This window comes from Lolium rigidum, chromosome 5, assembly GCF_022539505.1.
Source record: "Lolium rigidum isolate FL_2022 chromosome 5, APGP_CSIRO_Lrig_0.1, whole genome shotgun sequence".
Taxonomy (NCBI): Eukaryota; Viridiplantae; Streptophyta; class Magnoliopsida; order Poales; family Poaceae; genus Lolium; species Lolium rigidum.
Genome location: NC_061512.1, coordinates 67,998,957 through 68,018,412, shown reverse-complemented (window position 1 = coordinate 68,018,412; position 19,456 = coordinate 67,998,957). Strand labels below are relative to the sequence as shown.

The window sequence follows — 19,456 nt, the reverse complement described above, 5'->3', positions numbered from 1 at the left end:
TGTGGCTGATCCGATCGCTGGTCTTTGGCGATTCTTTAGTGTAGCGGGAAGACGATATTTGACTTTGGCAATTCTTTAGTGTAGCGGGAAGACGATATTTTGAATCTGATGGGCGAATGCCAGGGGTGCAACTAGAAAAATGTTGCCCCCCGCGTCCTTTTTACATCCAATCCGGCGTTTGTTATATCCGGATTTTCGGCCGGGGGGCTCGAACGGCTGGAGATGCTCTAACAATCTTCTATCAGGAGGACTTTACAATTATAACCAGTTCCATCTCAAAATCACCTAAAATTCAGTCTAAATGGGTTCACAAAAGATCATTCCAGCAACTTGAAAAGACCTGCATTATTACAGGATTACCTTGCAACCTACCAAACAGAAAAAACCTCGCAGATTAATTTTAGCCTGATGGCTAAGAGCGGCATCTCCTAGATGTTTCATCCATGCGACTCAGGTTCCCGAGATCTATTGTTAATAAAACAATCCAGCTCGAGCAAATAATGCTACTCCCTCCTATCCATAATAGTAAGTGTCAAGGTTTTAGTTCAAAGAAATAAAACATCGCCTTACTATGGACCGGAGGGAGTATAAACTTTGAAGGGACATTATGATAATTCAGGTCATTAAATAGGTTGAAACAGTTAACTAAGTGCCAGAGCCCACTCGTGGCAACAGCATTCGAGAAAGGCCATGCTTCACGATCAGGTGATCACAGAGAGCATGGATGATTCCTTGTACAGGAGCCAATCTACTACTGCTCTTTAGATTTCTACAGCAGGGGCACCAAAGAAGTGACACCATTTCTAGTTTCCGTTCATGAATTCATTCATCGCTTGAACTTTCCTTCTTGGTAACTTCGTCCACCACGCTATCTTCAGGGGTCTCCTGTGACCATCAGGAATGGGAAAGGTCAAATGAAATATTGCAGAATTATATAGTAAGCATACACTGATATGCAGTATACCAGGGAAAATAAGACCATCAGAGCATGAAATTTTCATCATACAGTTACTTATCCACCTACTTGTTTTTCTGGTACTCCTGCTAGCATACATACTCAATGATCTCAGAAAATAATTAGGTGTGGCTCCTCTGTTTCGCCACAGTTCACGACCGAAGCATAAATTGGAGTTACTTATTCATACTTATTCTACAGGCACTATTGTTAGCATGATCCAAAAGAACAACATATGTCATATCTGCATCTCATGAATTTAGTGGATGGGGTGTTATTAAGTGCTTCTCCAAGAAAAATGAGGTCTCTGTATACTCCTCTAAATAGGACAAGTGCAGAAGCAGAACAGATTTGATCGTTCAACAAAGTTGAAATCCTACACTTAAGTTGAGAAAAGAAAGACAACCAAGTCATGAGCATATTTACATCTGTATTAAGATAGGATCATGCTACATTAGGAGAAGATGACATGCTAAAATTCAGAAAATTTGAATTTCAAAATTATCAAATTATTCAAGAATAAGAACATCGATTGAATTTTGGAATTCCAAAAGAGATACAAATCAATCATTGCAATCTGCTCATACACTAGTGGTGTAGTAAATAGATACTCACATTCTTTTCCTCTTCAACACCACTGCTTTTGTCATGTTTTTCTGGATTATCATCCAACTGAAGAAAAAGGGGAAATGCACGGGTTAGGAAACATCGTCTGTAATTAAGTGCAATTAAAACCATTAATAGGACACGAGAATTTTGACTATCCTATGGCTGGGACTAGCTATATACCCATAAATTGTGAAGGTGATAACCATGATTAGAGCACAAGTATTGTACAGTTGCAACAAGTCATACATCCAAACATTATGTAACAAGCCATAATATACTTACTTTTAGGTTGCCCAAGTCAGTTAGTGCACCCTCGCTTATATTCTCATCCTCACTTCCCTTTTTCCCATCATTTTCAGTAGCATCTTCAAGCTGAAAGAAGAATCAGATACAATTGATACAAAAGTACACAGCTATGATTTCCCATAAAAATTACACCATCATGAATGTAGAAGGGTAATTACCCCCAAATTCTTCAAGCTAACCGTCACATCTTCCTGTTGTTTCTTAAGGGTGGTCCTCAGTTCTTGGAAATCCTAGAAATGGCAAAGGAGATAAACTGTTTGCAATAGGTACAAAATCAGATTGAAACTTTTACATAATATTTGGACATGGCCTTACTGATTTTAGCTGATCTATTTCACTATTGAGTGCAGTTTTGATATCGGAGATTTCCTGCAGAACATATAGAATCATAATAAGCTGGTATACGAAAGCAAAGGAGTGTCACCGTAAGTCATGCTGTTGGGAACACATGTAGGGATTTTCTGAAAAAAGGAATTATCATCTTTCATAATCCCCTAGCATATTTTATCTTACTAGCAGATATTTTTTCAAGATTTTATTGAATAGTAAAGAATCATCTAGAAAACACAAACATGACAACAAAGTAAGCAACACAATAATCATAGGATAGAACTCATATTTTCTTTATAACAATTCAATACATATAGCATCAAGTAAAGTGCGCAAGAACTCACAGTTTTGTATTTCTTGACTTGGGTGTCCAAATTGTTTCTCCAACTCTGCAAATCCTGAAAACAACAACAGGGTAATTATGAACAGAGCAGTTGCAGTCTTTAACAGTTCCAAGTAAACAATGAAACTGTGCAAAATGTTAACAGAAATGTAGTCACGCCATTATGCATTTGCAGGTTCTTTCATAAGTATAACAATATTCATATTATTTCAACATATAGATATTGCAAGTAAAAAAACACAAAGATGTAAATTATTTCTATTTATGATGAGCCCACCCTCATTGAGAATCATTCAAATGGGAAGATAAAATTAGTGCATACAAAATTACAAATAACACATATTATTACACTAACATGGAATGAACGGAGACTTCTAACGAACCTCAACATTCATGAAATAAATAATGAAGATGCTTGCATAAAAGAAGAATAAAGATAACCACTTCCACAATATTTCAGCATACCTCCTTTAGTCCTCGGAGTCTGCCCAAAAGCTCTGACTGTGATTCATTTAATTCCTGTTATTTAGAAAAACCCGTTAATTTCCTCCATTCTCTTAGAATACAAACATTTCTTATAGAAAAAGATCAACACAAAATTTAAAAAATGAAACAAAGAGTAAGGGAAGATATAAGTACAATCAGCAACCAAATCAGAAACAAGGGAGCCATGACATTTCACAGGTAAAACAACTTTGGTTGGTAAGGATTTTTTTACGAGAGCAATATGTGATCATTATACAGTACTCCCTTTGTCCTTAAAAAAAACTGCTCAACTTTATCCACATACGGACGTATATAGACATATTTTAGTTATATATACATCTGTATCTAGTTATCTACAAAAAAATTGAGCAGCTTTTATAGAACGGAGGAAGTACATAGTTGATAAAGTGATGTGTATGACATAGCAGGCCTATAACTGTACATCCATAAATCTTAAAATCGGAAGGTCAAGGACTAATGGTTCAATTAAGCAATACTGCTGACAGAGAGAGGAAGGTTAACACCATTCACCACCCAGTAATTTAGTGAAGCGGTGATCTTTTGATCCTGATCATTAAACTCTAATTTTTCTAAATGCTAGAAGCATAATCTGTAATTTTAGCGATTCAACTATACCTGAGTTCGTCATGGTAACCATAGTTGTGGGTGTGCAGTAACGAGGACCATATGGAAGCAATTCTCAAAGTACTGGGCTTGGGGAAAGTTCAGGAAAATGGTACATAGGACTTGAAACTATGTACCGTATGTGGACCATGACTTCTCAAACATGACAGCAAGACACCAATACGTACAGCAACCATACTTACAACTACGGTACTCATCTACTCATAGATGGAAAACCGACCAGTAACACCTAATTATGACGCCTTCCAGTTGCATTTAGCATTATTTTCTCCTCGTTTTCACGCTCGCAAATAAACCAAAAAGGGCTACGTTTGGGGAAATCTACAGATTATCGTAGCCACGGAAGAAGATGCTAAAATAAGAAAACTTGAAAGAAGAAAATACTAGGGCCTATCGGGAGGGGATCCTCACCGAGATCTTCTCCCCGACCGGCACCAGCTCCTCGCTCCACTGCAAAACGAAACAAGGATCAGAAACCAGGCCGCGGCTACTGAGATCGGAGGAAGGGCTGGCCGATGCTCACCGCCGGAGACGGGGAACTCTCGCCCGCCGGCGCCTCCACCAGCGGTGCAGCCGCAGGCGACGGGGATGCTTCGGAATCCGACATGGGGCGGGAGGGTGGCTAGGGTTAGGGTTTCGCCGGGCGGCACTAACGTTGCGCGTGAGAGAGAGATTTGAAACTGGAATCGAAATGGGGAAAGTGGTGAGGAGCGGAGGCGGTGGTGGGACCAAAGGCAGGCAAGATATAGCAACCGCTATGCCTATGTGCCGTCCGCGCCGTCCCTGCACAGCCCGTCGATTTTTTGAACGATGCTTATACGTTTAAAATGCATAAATAAATTTGTACTTTTCCGTTTTAAATTGAGGTAACTGCACTATTTTAGTGCTACCTCATTCTCAGTTTAAGGCTTGTGTGTATCCCTAGTTTGATAATTTGGGTAACATAATATTAAGTATAATATAAAAATTATATTATTAAAAAGTAAAGCATCATTGGTAATGATGTTTTGACACATGGAAGCACATGATCCCTTTATTTTCAAATGCATCGTAGACACATTTTAAAATGTCAGAAAATTGGAAAAAAAAAATTCACATGTACATATTCGTGTGCTACACGCTCGCAAAGTCGTTTAATGGAAAATCGACTTCTTGTGTGGCGTGTATAATAGTGACAAATTTAGGTGCTAAAAAGAAGGCTTTAAAAAATTAAATTTTATATTTTTATATAGACCACATAATTTATTGTTTTTTGCGAAACTTGACGAACACATGTACATGTAGAATTTTTTGTCAAAACATTTCAACACTTCGAAATACGTTTTCCTGGTAGAGGAAGTGTATGCATCCAGGAGCGTGTACGAAGACATTCGGCCCGGTCCACTTGTTCAGTGGGTCGGCCCACTCATCCTATTGACCGGTCAAACGAAGATATTCAGACCGGTCCACGTGTTTAGTGGGCCGACCCATTTAAGTTTTGATCAGTCAAACTTAGAAATTAGTCTCGGCCTACGTACCTAATTGACCAACCCAGTTATATAGTTGACCGATCAAACTAAGTCAGCTGGCTCGATCCGCAAACTAAATGGGTCAGCCTGCTTAAGGCGTGGCAGGTCTTGTGTGGGTCAACCATCTACCACGGGGTTTCAGCCGATTAACGACGTTAACTGACAGTTAACGACGTTTGAGCATCAGTTTGCATGACGTCAGCAGTCAACGACCTCATGAAAACACTTCTGCAACGGTCCGATTTTCCGTGGCCAAAGGGCGCCTAAACGCGACGCACCGAAAAATCTGTCGTAGGCCCTTACCTGACGCAGTATGCACCACAAAACCCATATCGCCGAGTTAGACCCATAGGCGACGAAAAAGGGCCTATACCTGACGAAAATTTAATGTTGTAGATGAGAACTTTTCTTGTAGTGGGTCTCATTTCATCGACAGGAGTCTAGCCAAAGGTTGAAGTGCCAACTTTCAGACAGCTATTAGGAGGCAAACAAAAAAGTTAATATTCTTGATATGAAGTTTCAAGCTCAATTTCTTTCCTCTGATGAAAAAGGTAGGTTTGAGTTTATTCTTAGAGATCTAAATAGTTTTTGGATCCTAGAGGATACAAAATCTGCCTAGAGGTTAATGGATAGGAACATAGTTGAGGGAGATATAAGCACTAAATACTTTCATGCAGTGGCTAATCAAAGGAGGAAAATACTCATCCATGTACTAGAGGGTCCTAATGGACCTGTCACTGAGAATAAATATATGCTTAAAATTACCACTGATTACTATAAATACCGATTCAAATTTGTGGGTTGGCATGGTATTGAACTTGAAGAAGAAGAAAAAATCTCGAAGGAGGAACAAGTTACTAGAAAACAAAATGATATGTTGGGGTGCTTTTAGTGAAGAAGAGATAAAAGAAGCAATGTTTGGTTCATATGATGATGGTGCACTTGGTTTGTCCTTCATATTTTACCAAACTTTATGGGATATTGTGAAGCATGATCTGATATCAATGTTCAACGCCTAGTATAGGGATGATTAGATTTTATATAGATTAATTTTTTATATGATTACACTAATTCCTAAAGAGAACGAAGCTTGGAGTTTGAGGAAATTTAGGCCTATTAACTTACTGAGCTGATCTTTTAAGATTTTTTTACTGAAGTGCTTACTAATAGATTGACGAGGATTATTCATAGACTTATTTCCTATCCCCAATCTCATTTCATCATAGGCAGATTTATTTTAGAAAGTGTTGTTATTGCTCATGAGATAATACATGAGGTGCACCGAAAGAAGGATCAAGGTTTGGTTATTAAAACTGACTATAAGAAAGCTTATGACAAAGTTAACTTAGAATTCTTATATGAGGTGATAGAACTTAGAGGTTTCAATCATGTGTTCATTCATTTAACTGAAATAATCACCCAATGGGATTCTATTCAGGCGCGGACCTTGGGCCGAAATCCTGGGGGGGGGGCGAAATGGGTTGACACTACAAGAAAAGTTCTGATAGACAACGTCCCAAAATCGTCCGCTAAGGGGTATTTTTCGTCGCCTATGGGCCTAACCCGACGATATGGGTTCTGTTGTCGAAACTGCGTCAGGCAAAGTCCTACGACGATTTTTTCGGTCCGTCGCGCTTGGGCGCCCTTCCGCCACGGAAAATCGGACCGTTGCGAAGTGTTTCCGGGAGCCCGTTGACTGCCGACGGCATGCAAGCCGACACGTGGTAGACGCGGTTAGCGGCGGTTAACGGCGTTAACCGGCTGAAACCCCGTGGTAGATGGTAGGCCCACACGAGGCACCGCCACGTCTTAAGCGGGCCGGCCCATTAAGTTTGCGGGCCGGGCCAGCTGACTTAGTTTGACCGGTCAACTATATAGTTGGGCTGGTCCATTAGTTACGTGGGTCGGGCCTAACCTCTAAGGTTGACTGGTCAAAACTTTAATGGGCCGGCCCACTAAGCATGTGGGCCGGGCCGAATCCACTCGTTTGACCGGTCAACAGGCCAAAGGGCCGGCCCACAAGACATGTGGGACCCACTTTCCTGTTATCGGTCCGGCCCATTTAACAAGTGGGTCCACCTTAAAGCAAGTGGGCTGGCCCAAAAATTTATTGGGCTGGCCCAATTAACATGTGGGTCCCACTACCCTGCTATCGGGCCGGCCCATTTTGTACGTGGGGTCCACAATAGATCAAATGGGCTGGCCCAACAAGCCAGTGGGCCGGGCCAAAAACATAGGTGGGTCCCACATTCCTGTTAAAGGGCCGGCCCATTTAGTATGTGGGGTCCACCATATAGCAAATGGGCTGGCCCAACAAGATAGTGGGCCGGACCAAAAACACAGGTGGGTCCCACTTTCCTGTTAAAGGGCCGGCCTATTTAATACGTGGGGTCCACCATATAGCAAGAGGGTTGGCCCAACAAGAAAGTGGGCCGGGCCAAAAACACAGGTGGGTCCCACATCCGTGTTAAAGGGCCGGCCCATTTAGCATGTGGGGTCCACCATATAGCAAATGGGCTGGCCCAACAAGAAAGTGGGTCGGGCCCAAAAGCACAGGTGGGTCCCACCTTCCTGTTAAAGGGCCGGCCCATTTAGTATGGGGGTCCACCATATATCAAGTGGGCTGGACCAACAAGATAGTGGGTGATACGTCCCAAACGTATCTATAATTTCTTATGTTCCATGCTACTTTTATGATGATACTCACATGTTTTATACACATTATATGTCATATTTATGCATTTTCCGGCACTAACCTATTGACGAGATGCCGAAGAGCCGATTCTTTGTTTTCTGCTGTTTTTGGTTTCAGAAATCCTAGTAAGGAAATATTCTAGGAATTGGACGAAATCAACGCCCAGGGTCCTATTTTTGCACGAAGCTTCCAGAAGTCCGAAGAGGAAACGAAGTGGGGCCACGAGGTGGCGCCACACTAGGGCGGCGCGGCCCAAGCCCTGGCCGCGCCGGCCTGTTGTGTGGGGCCCTCGTGACGCCCCTTGACCTGCCCTTCCGCCTACTTAAAGTCTTCGTCGCGAAACCCCCAGTACCGAGAGCCACGATACGGAAAACCTTACAGAGACGCCGCCGCCAATCCCATCTCGGGGGATTCAGGAGATCGCCTCCGGCACCTGCCGAAGAGGGGAATCATCTCCCGGAGGTCTCTTCATCGCCATGATCGCCTCCGGATCGATGTGTGAGTAGTCCACCCCTGGACTATGGGTCCATAGCGGTAGCTAGATGGTTGTCTTCTCCTCATTGTGCTATCATGTTAGATCTTGTGAGCTGCCTATCATGATCAAGATCATCTATTTGTAATCCTTCATGTTGTGTTTGTTGGGATCCGATGAATATTGAATACTATGTCAAGTTGATTATCAATCTATCATATATGTTATTTATGTTCTTGCATGCTCTCCGTTGCTAGTAGAGGCTCCGGCCAAGTTGATACTTGTGACTCCAAGAGGGAGTATTTATGCTCGATAGTGGGTTCATGCCTCCATTAAATGCGGGACAATGACGGAAAGTTCTAAGGTTGTGGATGTGCTTGTTGCCACTAGGGATAAAACATCGATGCTTTGTCTAAGGATATTTGTGTTGATTACATTACGCACCATACTTAATGCAATTGTCCGTTGTTTACAACTTAATACTTGGAGGGGTTCGGATGATAACTCTGAAGGTGGACTTTTTAGGCATAGATGCATGCTGGATAGCGGTCTATGTACTTTGTCGTAATGCCCTGATTAGATCTCATAGTACTCATCATGATATATGTATGTGCATTGTTATGCCTTGTCAATTGCCCTATTGTAATTTGTTCACCCAACATCTGCTTATCTTATGGGAGAGACACCACTAGTGATCTGTGGACCCCGGTCCTATTCTTTACATCTGAAATACAATCTACTGCAATTGTTCTTTACTGTTCTTCGCAAACAATCATCATCTTCCACACAATACGTTTAATCCTTTGTTTACGGCAAGTCGGTGAGATTGACAACCTCACCGTTACGTTGGGGCAAAGTATCGTGATTGTGTTGTGCGAGGTTCCACGTTGGCGCCGGAATCCCCGGTGTTGCGCCGCACTACACTCCGCCACCAACAACCTTCAACGTGCTTCTTGATTCCTACTAGTTCGATAAACCTTGGTTTCTTATCGAGGAAACTTGCTTCTTGTGCGCATCACACCTTCCTCTTGGGGTTCCCAACGGACGTGTCAACTACACGCATCAAGCAAATTTACGGCGCCGTTGCCGGGGAGATCAAGACACGCTGCAAGGGGAGTCTCCCACTTCCAATCTCTTTACTTTGTTTTTGTCTTGCTTTACTTTACTTTATTTACTGCTTTGTTTGCTCTTATATCAAAAACACAAAAAAATTAATTGCTAGTTTTACTTTATTTACTGTCTTGTTCTCTATATTAAAAACACAAAAAAATTAGTTACTTGCATTTACTTTATTTAGTTTGCTTTATTTACTACTGCTAAAATGGGTACTCGTTGAGAATACTAAGTTGTGTGACTTCACTAGCACAAATAATAATGATTTCCTATGCACACCTATTGCTCCACCTGCTACTACAGCAGAATTCTTTGAAATTAAACCTGCTTTACTGAATCTTGTTATGAGAGAGTGATGACCCACAAGTATAGGGGGTGTATCGTAGTACTTTCGATAAATAAGAGTGTCGAACCCAACGAGGAGCAGAAGGTGTTGACAAGCAATTTCGATGAAGGATTCACTGTAAATGCTCACAGACAAGTATTCAGGGGGTTTTGATATAGCAGATGAAATAAGTACAAGTAAGTAAAGTGCGAGAGAAATAATTGCAGCGAGTGGCCCAATCCTTTTAGCACAAAGGACAAGCCGGTTTGTTTACTTATAATGACCAAACGTTCTCGAGGACACACGGGATTTTAGTCTAGTGCTTTCGCTACATACGGTGATTAATCTTCATTGTTCCGATAAGTGTTGTGTGGGTGAACCTATGCTAATGTACCGCCCTTCCTAGGACTAATACATACTTGTGATTATACCCCTTGCAAGCATCCGCAACTACAAGAAAGTAATTAAGATAAATCTAACCACAACCTTAAACTGCGAGATCCTGCGATCCCTCCTACATCGATATACCAACGGGGTTTAGGTTTACGTCACTCCGGCAACCCCGCAATTGGCAAACGAGTACAAGATGCATTCCCCTAGGCCCATAAATGGTGAAGTGTCGTGTAGTCGACGTTCACACGACACCACTAGAAGAATAACACCACAACTTAAATATCATAACATTGAATATTACTCAACCATAATTCACTACTAACATTTAGACTTCACCCATGTCCTCAAGAACTAAACGAACTACTCACGAGACATCATATGGAACATGATCGGAGGTGATATGATGATGAATAACAATCTGAACATAAACCTTGGTTCAATGGTTTCACTCAATAGCATCAATAACAAGTAGAAATCAATACGGGAGAGTTTCCCCTATCAAACAATCAAGATCAAACCCAAATTGCTACAGCGGTGACGATGTCCAGCGGTGGAGATGGCGGTGATGATGATGAAGATGATGGTGATGGTGATGGAGATGATGTCCAGCTCGATGACGGTGACGATGGCGTCGATTTCCCCCTCCGGGAGGGAATTTCCCCGGCGGATTCCTGCCCGCCGGAGAGCTCTTTTCTCTCTGGTGTTCTCCGCCCCGCAGAGGCGGCTGTAACCCTTCGTGAGGATTCCTCTCTGGCTTAGGTCTTCGGGACGAAGGGTTTCGCGAAGAAAAGGAGGCGAAAGGGGCTGTGGGGGCCCCACACCACATGGTGGCGCGGCCGGAGCCATGGGCCGCGCCGCCCTATGGTGTGGGCCCACCTTGGGTCCAGCTGGCTCCCCCTTCTGGCTTCCTTCGTCATCTGGAAAAATAGGATTTTTGGTGAAATTTCCTTCCACAGTTGATCTTCCGAAATATTGCATCCTGACGATGCTTTTTCCAGCAGAATCCTGGCTCTGGTGCGCTGGTGCGTAGTTGACGTGGGAGTTAGAAATCTTTGTGGTGTAGCTTTTCTTCAGTTCCCCGGCAACGGCGCCAGAAAAAGAGCTTGATGGCGTGTATTTCACACGTTCGTTGGGCAACCCCAAGAGGAAGGTATGATGCGCACGGCAGCAAGTTTTCCCTCGAGAAAGAAACCAAGGTTTATCGAACCGGGAGGAGCCAAGAAGCACGTTGAAGGTTGATGGCGGCGGGATGTAGTGCGGCGCAACACCAAAGATTCCGGCGCCAACGTGGAACCTGCACAACACAACCAAAGTACTTTGCCCCAACGAAACGGTGAGGTTGTCAATCTCACCGAGCTTGCTTGTAACAAAGGATTAACCGTATTGTGTGGAAGATGATTGTTTGCGAGAGAAAATAGTAAAAACAAGTATTGCGGCGAGGTTTGTATTTCGGTATTAAAGAATGGACCGGGGTCCACGGTTCACTAGAGGTGTCTCTCCCATAAGATAAAAGCATGTTGGGTGAACAAATTACGGTCGGGCAATTGACAAATAGAGAGGGCATAACAATGCACATACATGACATGATAAGTATAGTGAGATTTAATTGGGCATTACGACAAAGTACATAGACCGCCATCCAATTGCATCTATGCCTAAAAAGTCCACCTTCGAGTTATCATCCGAACCCCCTCCGGTATTAAGTTGCTAACAACAGACAATTGCATTAAGTATGGTGCGTAATGTAATCAACAACTACATCCTCGGACATAGCGCCAATGTTTTATCCCTAGTGGCAACAGCACAACACAACCTTAGGGGTTTCTGTCACTCCCCCACGTGTCAATGCAGGCATGAACCCACTATCGAGCATAAGTACTCCCTCTTGGAGTTAAAAGTAAAAACTTGGCCAGAGCCTCTACTAGAAACGGAGAGCATGCAAGATCATAAACAACACATGTATAATAACTTGATAATTAACATGACATGGTATTCTCTATCCATCGGATCCCGACAAACACAACATATAGAATTACGGATAGATGATCTTGATCATGTTAGGCAGCTCACAAGATCCAACAATGAAGCACAATGAGGAGAAGACAACCATCTAGCTACTGCTATGGACCCATAGTCCGGGGGTGAACTACTCACTCATCACTCCGGAGGCGACCATGGCGGTGTAGAGTCCTCCGGGAGATGAATCCCCTCTCCGGCGAGGTGCCGGAGGAGATCTCCGAATCCCCCGAGATGGGATCTGCGGCGGCGGCGTCTCGGTGAGGTTTTCCGTATCGTGGTTTTTCGCATCGGGGGTTTCGCGACGGAGGCTTTAAGTAGGCGGAAGGGCGAGTCGGGGGGCTAACGAGGGCCCACGCTATAGGTCGGCGCGGCCGGGGCTTGGGCCGCGCCGCCCTATAGCTTGGCCACCTCGTGGCCCCACTTCGTGTGTTCTTCGGTCTTCGGAAGCTCGCGTGGAAAAATAGGGCCACTGGGTCTTCGTTTCGTCCAATTCCGAGAATATTTCGTTACTAGGATTTCGAAACCAAAAACAGCGAGAAAACGAGAGCTGGCACTTCGGCATCTTGTTAATAGGTTAGTTCTAGAAAATGCACGAATATGACATAAAGTGTGCATAAAACATGTAGGTATCATCAATAATATGGCATAGAACATAAGAAATTATCGATACGTCGGAGACGTATCAAGCATCCCCAAGCTTAGTTCTGCTCGTCCGAGCGAGGTAAAACGATAACAAAGATAATTTCTGAAGTGATATGCCATCATAACCTTGATCATACTATTTGTAAACATATGTAGTGGATGCAGCGATCAAAACAATGGTGATGACATGAGTAAACAGGTGAATCATATAGCAAAGACTTTTCATGAATAGTACTTCAAGACAAGTATTAATAAGTCTTGCATAAGAGTTAACTCATAAAGCAATAAATCAAAGTAAAGGTATTGAAGCAACACAAAGAAAGATTAAGTTTCAGCGGTTGCTTTCAACTTGTAACATGTATATCTCATGGATAATTGTCAACATAGAGTAATATAACAAGTACAATATGCAAGTATGTAGGAATCAATGCACGGTTCACACAAGTGTTTGCTTCTTGAGGTGGAGAGAAATAGGTGAACTGACTCAACATAAAAGTAAAGAGAATGGTCCTTCAAAGAGGAAAGCATCGATTGCTATATTTGTGCTAGAGCTTTTATTTTGAAAACATGAAACAATTTTGTCAACGGTAGTAATAAAGCATATGAGTTATGAAAGTTATATCTTACAAGTTGCAAGTCTCATGCATAGTGTACTAATAGTGCCCGCACCTTGTCCTAATTAACTTGGACTACCGGATCTTTGCAATGCACATGTTTTGACCAAGTGTCACAATGGGGTACCTCCATGCCGCTCTGTACAAAGGTCTAAGGAGAAAGCTCGCATTTTGGATTTCTCGCTTTTGATTATTCTCAACTTAGACATCCATACTCGGGACAACATGGACAACGGATAATGGACTCCTCTTTAATGCATAAGCATGTGGCAACAATTATTATTCTCATATGAGATTGAGGATATATGTCCAAAGCTGAAACTTCCACCATGAATCATGGATTTAGTTAGCGGCCCAAAGTTCTTCTCTAACAACATGCATGCTCCAACCATGAAGGTGGTAGATCTCTCTTACTTCAGACAAGACGGACATGCATAGCAACTCACATGATATCCAACAAAGAATAGTTGATGGCGTCCCCGAAACATGGTTATCGCTCAACAAGCAACTTAATAAGAGATAAAGTGCATAAGTACATATTCAATACTACAATAGTTTTTAAGCTATTTGTCCCATGAGCTATATATTGCAAAGGTGAATGATGGAATTTTAAAGGTAGCACTCAAGCAATTTACTTTGGAATGGCGGATAAATACCATGTAGTAGGTAGGTATGGTGGACACAAATGGCATAGTGGTTGGCTCAAGGATTTTGGATGCATGAGAAGTATTCCCTCTCGATACAAGGTTTAGGCTAGCAAGGCTATTTGAAACAAACACAAGGATGAACGGTGCAGCAAAACTCACATAAAAGACATATGGTAAACATTATAAGACTCCATACCGTCTTCCTTGTTGTTCAAAACTCAATACTAGATGTTATCTAGACTCTAGAGAAACCAAATATGCAAACCAAATTAGCAAGCTCTAAGTATTTCTCCATTAATGGGTGCAAAGTATATGATGCAAGAGCTTAAACATGAGCACAACAATTGCCAAGTATCAAATTATCCAAGACATTTTAGAGTTACTACATGTATCATTTTCCAATTCCAACCATATAACAATTTAACGAAGAAGAACTTCGCCATGAATACTATGAGTAGAGCCTAAGGACATATTTGTCCATATGCAACAACGGAGCGTGTCTCTCTCCCATAAAGTGAATGCTAGGATCCATTTTATTCGAACAAAACAAAAAACAAAAACAAACCGACGCTCCAAGCAAAGTACATAAGATGTGGCCGAATAAAAATATAGTTTCGGGGGAGGAACACTGATAATGTTGTCGATGAAGAAGGGGATGCCTTGGGCATCCCCAAGCTTAGACGCTTGAGTCTTCTTAATATATGCAGGGGTGAACCACCGGGGCATCCCCAAGCTTAGAGCCTTCACTCTCCTTAATCATATTGCATCATACTCCTCTCTTGACCCTTGAAAACTTCCTCCACACCAAACTCGAAACAACTCATTAGAGGGTTAGTGCATAATAAAAATTCACATGTTCAGAGGTGACACAATCATTCTTAACACTTCGGACATTGCATAAAGCTACTTGGACATTAGTGGATCAAAGAAATTCATCCAACATAGCAAAAGAGGCAATACGAAATAAAAGACAGAATCTGTCAAAACAGAACAGTCCGTAAAGATGGATTTTATTAGGCCACCAGACTTGCTCAAACGAAAATGCTCAAATTGAATGAAAGTTGCGTACATATCTGAGGATCATGCTCGTAAATTGGCGTAATTTTCCGAGCTACCTACAGGGAGATAGACCCGGATTCGTGACGAGCAAAGAAATGCTGGAACTGCGCAGTAATCCAAATCTAGTACTTACTTTTCTATCAAAGACTTTACTTGGCACAACAAAACTCAAAACTAAGATAAGGAGATGTTGCTACAGTAGTAAACAACTTCCAAGACACAAATATAAAATAAAGTACTGTAGTAAAAACATGGGTTGTCTCCCATAAGCGTTTTTCTTTAACGCCTTTCAGCTAGGCGCAGAAAGTGTAACTCAAGTAACATCGAAAGATGAAACATCAACATCATAACTTGTTCTAATGATAGAATCATAAGGTAACTTCATTCTCTTTCTAGGGAAGTGTTCCATACCTTTCTTGAGAGGAAATTGATATTTAATATTACCTTCCTTCATATCAATAGTAGCACCAACGGTTCGAAGAAAAGGTCTTCCCAATATAATGGGGCAAGATGCATTGCATTCAATATCCAAGACAACAAAATCAACGGGGACAAGGTTATTGTTAACCATAATATGAACATTATCAACTTTCCCCAAAGGTTTCTTTTTAGCATTATCAGCGAGATTAACATCCAAATAACAATTTTTCAATGGTGGCAAGTCAAGCATATCATAGACTTTTTTAGGCATAACGAAAATACTTGCACCAAGATCACATAAAGCATTACAATCAAAATCTTTGACTCTCATTTTAATGATGGGCTCCCAACCATCCTCTAGCTTTCTAGGAATAGAAGTTTCAAGTTTTAGTTTCTCTTCTCTAGCTTTTATGAGAGCATTTGTAATATGTTTTGTGAAAGCCAAATTTATAGCACTAGCATTGGGACTTTTAGCAAGTTTTTGTAAGAACTTTATAACTTCAGAGATGTGGCAATCATCAAAATCTAAATCATTACAATCTAAAGCAATGGGATTATCATCCCCAAGGTTGGAAAAAATTTCAGCGGTTTTATCACAAGCGGTTTCGACGGTTTAGCGGTTTCGGGTAATTTTGCGCGCTTTGCACTAGGAGTAGAAGCATTGCCAACACCAATTATTTTATCATGGATAGTAGGAGGTGCAGCAACATATGAATCATTAGCATTGCTAGTGGTGGTAATAGTCCAAACTTTAGCTACATTTTCCTTCTTAGCTAGTTTTTCATTTTCTTCTCTATCCCACCTAGCACGCGAGTTCAGCCATTAATCTTATATTCTCATTAATTCTAACTTGGATGGCATTTTCTGTAGTAACAATTTTATTTTCAATATCCCTATTAGGCATAACTTTCGATTTCAAAAGATCAACATAAGAGGCAAGACTATCAACTCTAGAAACAAGAATATCAATTTTATTGAGCTTTTCCTCAACAGATTTGTTAAAGGAAGTTTGTGTACTAATAAATTCTTTAAGCATGGCTTCAAGTCCAGGGGGTGTATTCCTATTATTGTTGTAAGAATTCCCATAAGAATTAGCATAACCGTTACCATTATTATAAGGATATGGCCTATAGTTATTACTAGAATTGTTCCGATAAGCATTGTTGTTGAAATTATTATTTTTAATGAAGTTTACATCAACATGTTCTTCTTGTGCAACCAATGAAGCTAATGGAACATTATTAGGATCAATATTAGTCCTATCATTCGCAAGCATAGACATAATAGCATCAACCTTATCATTCAAGGAAGAGGATTCTTCAACAGAATTTACCTTCTTACCTTGTGGAGCTCTTTCCGTGTGCCATTCGAGTAATTAACCATCATATTATCAAGGAGCTTTGTTGCTTCACCAAGAGTGATGGACATAAAGGTACCTCCAGCAGCTGAATCCAATAAATTCCGCGAAGAAAAATTTAGTCCTGCATAGAAGGTTTGGATGATCATCCAAGTAGTCGGTCCATGGGTTGGGCAATTTTTAACCAGAGATTTCATTCTTTCCCAAGCTTGAGCAACATGTTCATTATCTAATTGTTTAAAATTCATTATGCTACTCCTCAAAGATATAATTTTAGCAGGGGGATAATATCTACCAATAAAAGCATCCTTGCATTTAGTCCAGGAATCAATACTATTCTTAGGCGAGAGATAGCAACCAATCTTTAGCTCTTCCTCTTAATGAGAAAGGGAACAATTTTAATTTTATAATGTCACCATCTACATCTTTATACTTTTGCATTTCACATAGTTCAACAAAATTATTGAGATGGGCAGCAGCATCATCGGAACTAACACCGGAAAATTGCTCTCGCATAACAAGATTAAGTAAAGCGAGGTTTAATTTCAAAGAATTCTGCTGTAGTAGCAGGTGGAGCAATAGGTGTGCATAAGAAATCATTATTATTTGTGCTAGTGAAGTCACACAACTTAGTATTTTCAGGGTTGGCCATTTTAGCAATAGTAAATAAAGCAAACTAGATAAAGTAAATGCAAGTAAACTAATTTTTTTGTGTTTTTGATATAGCAAACAAGACGAGTAAATAAAGTAAAACTAGCAACTAATTTTTTTTGTGTTTTGATATAAGTGCAGCAAACAAAGTAGTAAATAAAATAAAGCAAGACAAAAACAAAGTAAAGAGATTGAGAAGTGGAGACTCCCTTGCGGCGTGTCTTGATCTCCACGGCAACGGCGCCGAAAAAGAGGCTGGTGCGTAGTTGACATGGGAGTTAGAAATCTTTGTGGTGTAGCTTTTCTTCAGTTCCCCGGCAACGGCGCCATAAAAAGAGCTTGATGGCGTGTATTTCACACGTTCGTTGGGCAACCCCAAGAGGAAGGTATGATGCGCACAGCAGCAAGTTTTCCCTCAGAAAGAAACCAAGGTTTATCGAACCGGGAGGAGCCAAGAAGCACGTTGAAGGTTGATGGCGGCGGGATGTAGTGCGGCGCAACACCGGAGATTCCGGCGCCAACGTGGAACCTGCACAACACAACCAAAGTACTTTGCCCCAACGAAACGAGTGAGGTTGTCAATCTCACCGGCTTGCTGTAACAAAGGATTAACCGTATTGTGTGGAAGATGATTGTTTGCGAGAGAAAATAGTAAAAACAAGTATTGCGGCAGGTTTGTGTTTCAGTATTAAAGAATGGACCGGGGTCCACGAGTTCACTAGAGGTGTCTCTCCCATAAGATAAAAGCATGTTGGGTGAACAAATTACGGTCGGGCAATTGACAAATAGAGAGGGCATAACAATGCACATACATGACATGATAAGTATAGTGAGATTTAATTGGGCATTACGACAAAGTACATAGACCGCCATCCAACTGCATCTATGCCTAAAAAGTCCACCTTCGAGTTATCATCCGAACCCCCTCCGGTATTAAGTTGCTAACAACGGACAATTGCATTAAGTATGGTGCGTAATGTAATCAACAACTACATCCTCGGACATAGCGCCAATGTTTTATCCCTAGTGGCAACAGACACAACACAACCTTAGGGGTTTCGTCACTCCCCACGTGTCAATGCGGGCATGAACCCACTATCGAGCATAAGTACTCCCTCTTGGAGTTAAAAGTAAAAACTTGGCCGGAGCCTCTACTAGAAACGGAGAGCATGCAAGATCATAAACAACACATGTATAATAACTTGATAATTAACATGACATGGTATTCTCTATCCATCGGATCCCGACAAACACAACATATAGAATTACGGATAGATGATCTTGATCATGTTAGGCAGCTCACAAGATCCAACAATGAAGCACAATGAGGAGAAGACAACCATCTAGCTACGCTATGGACCCATAGTCCAGGGGTGAACTACTCACTCATCACTCCGGAGGCGACCATGGCGGTGTAGAGTCCTCCGGGAGATGAATCCCCTCTCCGGCAGGGTGCCGGAGGAGATCTCCAGAATCCCCCGAGATGGGCGCGGCGGCGGCGTCTCAGTGAGGTTTTCCGTGTCGTGGTTTTTCGCATCGGGGGTTTCGCGACGGAGGCTTTAAGTAGGCGGAAGGGCGAGTCGGGGGGCTAACGAGGGGCCCACGCTATGGGTCGGCGCGGCCAGGGCTTGGGCCGCGCCGCCCTATAGCTTGGCCACCTCGTGGCCCCACTCGTGTGTTCTTCGGTCTTCCGGAAGCTCCGTGGAAAAATAGGGCCCCGGGTCTTCGTTTCGTCCAATTCCGAGAATATTTCGTTACTAGGATTTACGAAACCAAAAACAGACGAGAAACGAGAACCGGCACTTCGGCATCTTGTTAATAGGTTAGTTCCAGAAAATGCACGAATATGACATAAAGTGTGCATAAA

The 19,456-nt window shown here is 41.9% G+C and overlaps 1 protein-coding gene across 1 annotated transcript; it reads right to left on the bottom strand.

Moving 5' to 3' along the window:
- Nucleotides 1–605: 605 nt before the first annotated feature.
- Nucleotides 606–4,368, bottom strand: LOC124653822. Its single transcript, XM_047192888.1, has 9 exons — nt 4,198–4,368; nt 4,086–4,124; nt 3,009–3,062; nt 2,545–2,598; nt 2,186–2,239; nt 2,029–2,100; nt 1,847–1,936; nt 1,571–1,627; nt 606–885 (listed from the first exon to the last, which is right to left on the bottom strand). The coding sequence occupies exons 1-9, from the start codon at nt 4,279–4,281 to the stop codon at nt 823–825; spliced, it is 567 nt and encodes a 188-aa protein (XP_047048844.1). The 5' UTR covers nt 4,282–4,368; the 3' UTR covers nt 606–822.
- Between the last annotated feature and the right edge of the window lie 15,088 nt (nt 4,369–19,456).